Here is an 8,036-nt window from a genome sequence, read left to right on the forward strand (position 1 = left end):
TATAACATTTTCAAAACATTTATATAATATTATTTAAAAATGTTTGAAAAATGCACATGAAATTAACGTTTCTAAATGTTATTTTAATGTTTCTTGCTTACTAGGATATTTATTCTAAAAAATCAGTTCATACAAATAATCAATCATTTTTCAGCACCTTTTCCCGTTATTTGATTGAGTTAAAATTTTACAGAGATTTTTTTGATGAAAAAAATTATTCTGAACTATGAGATAAAAAAGATTCTGTATTCGAAAAATAAGGACCATCCTAATATATATTGTTACGCCGCCCGAGGCGGTATAACTCGCGTTCGCGCAATCGAACGTGTTATCCGCGTTTCCGCACTCGCGCACGCGCACGCGTAACGGAATCGCCGCGGAGAAATAAATGGAACACCAACTTAGAAATGACAAACTCTTTAATGTAAAAGAACGTAGCGTAATACAGAAAGGGGTCAGAGCACGTCCGAACGGGTCGACGGCTCGTCTCCAAATCTAATGGCGTCCGTTTGACAACGTAGAATCTCGTTGTCCAGGAAACAAGTAAATCTTGCCACTCAGTTCGACCAACTCGCTCAATATTATAATAATTAGTATTACTCTGTACATAAATAAATAAATATGCATATATGTATATATACACACATATCTATTTATTTATTTATGTATAGAGTATTACTAATTAACAATAAAATATTATTAATAAAGCCAATTAATTAGTGTCGTAAAAACCTATTACTAAATTTGAATGTATTCAATATATATTTAATATATATTAAATGCGCATTCAACGTAAATTTAAATATATTTGTTCGATATATCCGTATATCAGTATTTTTATAAAAGAGACATTTAAATATATTGTTAACTGATGAAATAGAACTCTTTCAATTGTACTTCTTCATATTTTCTTTATATTTTATTTATAATAAGAGAATATTCGATTTGATTTTAGATATGGTTAGAGAACTACTAACTCACATACCCGGAACCGTGAAATCCGATCCACCAACCGGAGGATCTTTGGTAAGAGGATTAGGAGCTGAATCTGGCATGACTCCTCTTCATCTGGCTGCCTGTTCTGGAAATGAAAAAGTTGTACAATTTCTTCTCAATTCAGCGGATGTCCAGGTATGACTTCGCCGACAATTTCATTAGTAATGATATTTGGATTTAGCCAATCATAATATTTATGACATTACTCGGATAAAACTCCGTCTATATGTAAAAAATATTTATAAAAAGTACATACTTTAAAACAATAATTTTGGCAAAAATTAGAGAATGCTTAGGTATAGCGTAACCTGAGATTATATCGCTGCAACTATAATAGTTAAGAAAAATTAATAAATTCAATGTGCTATACTAACAAGCTTTTTTATTTCGGGAGAACTAAATTAACAAATTTAAGTTACAATTTTACATTACTTTTCTCAAGCTGTTAAAAAGACGGACTAAATTAATGTCGCATTGAACATAAGGACGTCCTGATTGAAAGGTAAATGCAGCGACGACGGAAAACGGCTGGAATCCTTTGCATCTAGCTTGCTTCGGCGGTTACGTAACTATCGTGGGTCTGCTATTGAGAAGATCGGCGGAATTGTTACACAGCTCGGATCATCACGGCAGGACCGGGTTGCACATCGCAGCGATGGTCGGACATTTTCAGATTGTAGAAATTCTTTTGGGTCAGGAAGCGGAAATAAACGCGACCGACAAGAATGGTTGGACACCGCTGCATTGTGCGGCATACGTCGGCCATCTAGACATTGTGAAGCTGCTTGTGGACAGCTATGGGTCTCCAAAAATTGGGACGAATCTCTGTTGCGCACCGATCTGGATCGCCGCATCCGAGGGTCACAATAATGTGCTGAAATACCTCATGGAGAAGGAGCATGATAAGTATGCTTTGATGGAAGATAGGAAGGTAAGATATCCGTATATCTGATAAAAGGGACAGCGAAAACTTTGGGTATTAAAAATTCTTGAAATGAGAGCTGCTCAAATATTGAATTTTTGAATCATTGTACAAATTTTCCAATTATTTCTTTTATCCCATACAGTGTAAAAAAATTACAGACAACATAATTGCTTATAAAATCTTATAATCTAATAAATCTTAATTTTTTTTAAAACTTTTTATCTTTGATATAAAAAGATGTTCATTTATAAAATATCTTGCGCGATTTACTTTAAAAATATTCTTTATGAGATAAGTACATCAATATCGTATAAAAATTCTCACAGCCCTATTATTGCAGAAAACTTTACCGCAATGCAATTAATCACAAGTAAACCTCATAATAACTAGCTCAGAATATGGATTGAATCTAACAATAAGATCATCATATTCACAAAACATAAATTTTATAGCGCGATAATTTAAAATATTATAAATTTTATATCGCAAAAATTTAAAATATTATTAATTTAAAAAATTTAATTGTAATATAATTTTAAAGCTTATAGGCATGATTTTAATTGTATTTAAAATAGCATACAATTTTTTAATAATAATCTGCATAATTCTTATCTATCTTATATGTGGTGCAAACAAATAATTGTCACAACGATATTTGAACGCCATATTGCAGGACTTTCAACTTCAGTTTCTTAATTTTTGAGCAAACTATTGCGTTTACAGTTTGTGTACAACATGATGGTCTGCAGCAAAAGCCATGACAACAAACTGATCGAGGAATTCATTCTGATGTCACCTGCACCGATCGATATTGCGGCAAAACTATCCAACATCTACATGAAGCTTTCCGGAAAAGAAACAGTGCGCGCGAAAGATTTAATTACGGCTGGGAAACAGTGCGAAGCCATGGGCATCGAGTTGCTGACTCTGGCAGCGGGCATTAATTCGGCCGATAAAATCTTGACGTCAATGGATCAGAGGAATGTTGAGTTCCTTGACGTATTGATTGAGAACGAACAGAAGGACATAATCGCGCACACCGTGGTGCAGCGGTACCTAAAAGAGCTGTGGCAGGGTAGCCTGAATTGGAACACGTTTAAAACGATCTTGCTGTTCATCGCCTTCATCGTGTGCCCGCCGGTCTGGATAATGTTCGCTCTTCCGCTTGGGTACAAGTACAATAACGTGCCTATCATCAAGTTCATGACGTATTTCACGTCACACATCTACCTGATGGTCTGTCTGTTGCTGGTCAGCATTTCGCCGATCGCAAAGACATACCACCTGGTAACGTTCGATGGATGTCTGCTGGTATTGCTGATTGGATTCTTTATCTTCGAAATAGCTCTAAAATATAAAAGCGACAAGTTTATGCTCAATTTCATCAAGGTGATGGTGCTAATGTTTGAAGCAAATTTCCCCTTATTGCACTGGATATCATTACTGGATCAACCGGACTTAAAAATTTTGACTTATCTGATAAACCAGCTGTTTGCCTTCCATTTCCTTTTAGCTAGCGTGCAAGTCATAAACTTCCTGTCGTTTCACCATCTCTTCGGGCCATGGGCCATCATCATCGGTAATCTTATGAAGGATCTCGCGAGATTTCTCGTGCTGCTGGCGATCTTCATTTTCGGCTTCGCCATACAGTTCATTGCGCTCCATCAGCCGTTGAATGAAACGAATTATACGTCTGTTAACAGTTCGTATACGGATACTATGGATATAGAAATTAGATATTTGAATACTACGAAAATATTTAAACTGGATGGTACAGAAAAGCCGAAGAAAAACGGTAAGTTCAAAACATACATCATTCTCATTTTCATGTTCCTTTCCTTTTTCAATCTTCTTTCCTCTCTCAGCTTTCTCTCTCTCTCTCTCACACACACACACACACGCGCGCACACACACACACACACACACACACACACGTTTTAAAGCAAAATCTCAGCTATTAACTTTAATTAACATTTACACGGACGGTTCGTAATAACAAAAATATCTCAGATACAGCAAATATCTAAAAACAATTGTAAGTATCCAAAAGTCTCTTCCTCTGTTAAAAATGTTCTTTGAATATTTGTAAATTTCGGGATAATTGCACGTAACATATAGAAATCGCAAGTTTTTCAATTCCTATATTTTTTGTTTAAAATTGGAAACCATCTCGTTAGATAAGAACACGTTTTTTGTTAAGCGCTTTTTCCGACGATAAGCAAAAGCGAGGAATTTATATGAATCGCAGCATATATACATCTATCATGTATGACTTGAAATCGATTCATTTTGCATTACATTTTTGTAACGTTTATAAATATACCTAGTATGCGTCTAGGCAGTAGCAGAGAATATTTGAATTACGTCCGCGTATACACGAGGCATCTTACAAGATACATTGTTCAACGGATGGTTACAGACTGCGGGAATCTATGTGTGATCGAATTTTTGTTCTTCGCCATATTCGGTCAGACGACATATGCACAATTCAACCAAGACGGGAATCAGCCCGATTGGGCGAGCGTCCTCTTCAAGCTCGTCTACGGCATTTATATATTGGTGACAGTGGTGATGCTTATTAATCTCCTAATCGCCACAATGAGCAATACCTACTTGCAAATACAGGCGCAATCGGATATCGAGTGGAAATACAGACTGAGCAAGCGTATTCAAAAAATTAACAGGTAATAAAATGTATCGAAGAAAAAAAAGATATATTAAGGCGAAGAAGTACGGCAAATTGTTGCACGAAACCATTTATTGTATCATTCATCACACTAATCGTATTTTCATTACGCGACAGGACCACCAGGGTACCACCCCCGCTGAATCTCTTCATGTGGATCCCGTGGATCATGTGGTTTTTCGTCAAGCTTTACAAGAAAAGCACGACCAAACAGCAACAACTGCTCTCTTCGACGCACGAGATGAATGATTACGTTGACTTATCGGTAGCTCACTCGAGTTCACTCGGGACTCAGCTGTCCTTTCATAACGCCGTCACAATCGAGAACGTTGTCGACTGGGACGTCGTCAGACGTAAATACAGACACCTTTACGGCGAGAAGATCGAACAGAAGTTGGTCCAAGAGAGCGAGGAAACGATTGAGAATGCGTTGGCGGTTTATAAAGACACATCCAGCTTTGCCGAGAATGCCGTGAAATCGGGGCTTGGCCTTGGAGCTTGAACAAAGTGGGAAATGATCGAGATAACCGTCAACGATATATTACATAACTCTCTGAAGAAAAAAGAGAGATTAAAGCTTCTTCTATCTTTCACAGATTCGCCACATTAAATTTTTTATTATTTTATACTAGTCTAGTATATATTGTAATTTATTTGTGATAGACAGATATCACGTAAGTAAAGTATGTTTTACGTTGCCTTGAGATATATGTATATCGCTAATTATAATGAAATACATACATATATATAGATGTCATAAGTGTAGACATATAGAAGTCTATTTCCATCACTGTTCATTTTATCTGCTCTTTCCACACGGTGGCTGTGCCTTGTTTTGTAGATAAAAAATACCTTGAGCGTTAGTGTTGATAAATTCGCCCATAACGACGGTGCTGGAATTATTATCGCCGCATTTACCAAGCTGGAAGTCCATCCAATTGGAGCATTTGCACCGCGACGAAGTCATCAGGATGCACGATGGACTCGACGAAAAACTGATGACCATCTATGGCTGCAGGTTTCTAAAAATACAAGCTAGGATCAATATCTTCTTGCACGTAATATTGTAATATTCAATGTTAGCGTCGAGCCCATGCAGTAAACAAAAATTATTTAAAATGGATGGAAATAAATTTATTTCGACATTTCTGAATTGGCCCTTCCGATTTTACGAATCCATTTGAATCAAAAAATAATACAATACGGACAAGAATAACCAAATTCAACATAGTGAATTCAGCTCATTTCGTATTTCAGTTTTTTTGAATTAAAAAATAATAGAGACATGAATGCATCTCCGGATTCTAAAGCACCAAATCTGATAAATTAAAATAAATTGCAATTTTTAAGTTTAATATATATTTAACATCTCATTGCTGTACATTCGGAGAATATACGCTAATTCTCATCCTCATTGTTAAGCTCATCTCCAATTTCGAATGTAATTCCGTCTTCATTTATCAAATTGTTGAAACGATACAATTGTAATATTATTATGTGGCTTCAAACATATGAGTGAGTTCGTTATTGTTAGCTCTTACGTATCCAATCTTAAGGCCGTTCATTAAAGAGTCTAAGTATTTTGCCATTTTTCAAAAAGAATACTGACAAAAATCTTTATCTTGGTATAAATTCACTCTGGACTTTCAAACATCCACACGCTTCCGATCTTTTCTTTTCAAACGAGTAAGATATATATAAACTAAGAATCTTCTTTTGCAGCTATTTACTTTATATCTCTTCAAGTAATACAGTATACAAAAATACAGTAGGTTTCTTCTGTTTCTTTCCTGGATAGCCAACTCGAGAACATTATGATATTCACGATTTGTCGCACGGTTTGTAGCTCAAAAATTTGGACATATAGCTGAAATGCGAGAACGACATTGGATAACGTCAACCACGTCATGTACAATGTTCAAAATCGCTTGCGAATCTCGTTACGCCTTCGCTCTCCATTGCTGTCTGAAAGTGCTGGAGGTTCCGGAGAGTCAGTAGATGCACTGATACTGGTATCAAAGATCATATCACGTAGGCGCACAAGATGTACTGCGCACTGAAAATTACGCGTTCGGTAGCTGCGATCCAATTGCTAAAGCGCTCTTGGAATCTTTTCATTATTGTTATTGAGTACATATCAAACAAGGATAACAAGTATTATACGAATACTATGAACTTGATCGCCAGTATCGCGTAACCGTATTACGCCTTTACTATTTTTAACTGCACAGCACATTCGTTCTGAATTTAATTACATTTCTCGGAATGTAAAAGATCCGAGGGAGATTTTTGCATTGTGGACAGCAAAAATGATAAATTTAGATAAATTAGGACAAGATTAGCTTTATATTAGTTTTGTTATCTTTGAGTAATGCAAACGACGTTACAATTAATTATATTAATTTTAAATGTATTATGTATTTAATATATTAAATATTATGGCACTATCATATATATTTTTTTGAATTTAATTAGTTTATAATTTATAGATAGTAAATACATTTTCATACATTTTGTAATACATAAATCTTGGTAATGGCTTTGTAATACAAAAATCTTGGATTGGGCGTAGTATTAAAAATATTTTTGTTACAATTATATTTTTTTCTTGTAATTTATAAATATATTTATATTACATAAAATTATATTTATTAATAATTATAATTATATAGTTTTTAAATATTTTTTTTTATTAACGACTACATAAATATTTTTCTTCCAAAATAACGATCACATTCGAAATTATAGACATATATAAGATGTGAATATTATAATTAGGCATGTAAATAAATACCTCGAAAAAAATTGTATCAGATTGAAAAAAATGAGACCTTTGTATCATCTTAAATATATAATACGACTTCGAAAAAAAACTGTTGTTAAATCATTAAAAAAAATCTAAGTGGCATTACCTTCAATATATAACAATCACGGAAAATTATTTTGTAATTAATAAACTCCGAAAAAAATTATTGTATCAAATTAAACAAAATCCAAGTTGTATTATCTCTAACATATACATAATTTTAAAAAAATTTAATTTAATAAATTAAAAATATAACATTACCAAAAAGAAGTGAAATCAAAATATTATTTCAAGTATATTTATTGTAATTGAATTAAAACTAAAAAAAATAATATACCTCAAAAAAAATATTGTATCAAATTAAACAAATAAAATCCAAGTTGTATTATTTTCAATGTATACGTAAAAAATAAAAACAAGAAATGCAATAGATAGCGTAATGAGGACCGCAGTAATTAAAAAGAGATTTCGATAACAAGTAGCAAATTACGTGACAGAAAAATCAAAAATAGGAAGAAATCTCCAGCAGCAGCATACTTGACGCGCCCGTTTTTTGTAAATAAACTCATGGAAATATAATGCATGCAATTCATGCTAACAATACATTATTTATTAATAGTAAA

General features: G+C 33.9%; 1 protein-coding gene across 1 annotated transcript in view; it reads left to right on the forward strand.

The window, feature by feature from the left end:
* Positions 1–5,266, forward strand: part of LOC105452611 (serine/threonine-protein phosphatase 6 regulatory ankyrin repeat subunit B) — a 47,734-nt gene extending 42,468 nt beyond the window's left edge. Inside the window, exons 8-12 of the mRNA XM_011693887.1 lie at positions 956–1,131; positions 1,499–1,927; positions 2,645–3,640; positions 4,343–4,605; positions 4,725–5,266. Coding sequence (XP_011692189.1) covers positions 956–1,131; positions 1,499–1,927; positions 2,645–3,640; positions 4,343–4,605; positions 4,725–5,109 — 2,249 coding nt within the window. The 3' untranslated portion in view covers positions 5,110–5,266. The remainder of the gene's footprint in view (positions 1–955; positions 1,132–1,498; positions 1,928–2,644; positions 3,641–4,342; positions 4,606–4,724) is intronic.
* Positions 5,267–8,036: the final 2,770 nt, after the last annotated feature.

Source organism: Wasmannia auropunctata, unplaced genomic scaffold (genome assembly GCF_000956235.1).
Source record: "Wasmannia auropunctata unplaced genomic scaffold, wasmannia.A_1.0 LD336028.1, whole genome shotgun sequence".
NCBI classification, from domain to species: Eukaryota; Metazoa; Arthropoda; class Insecta; order Hymenoptera; family Formicidae; genus Wasmannia; species Wasmannia auropunctata.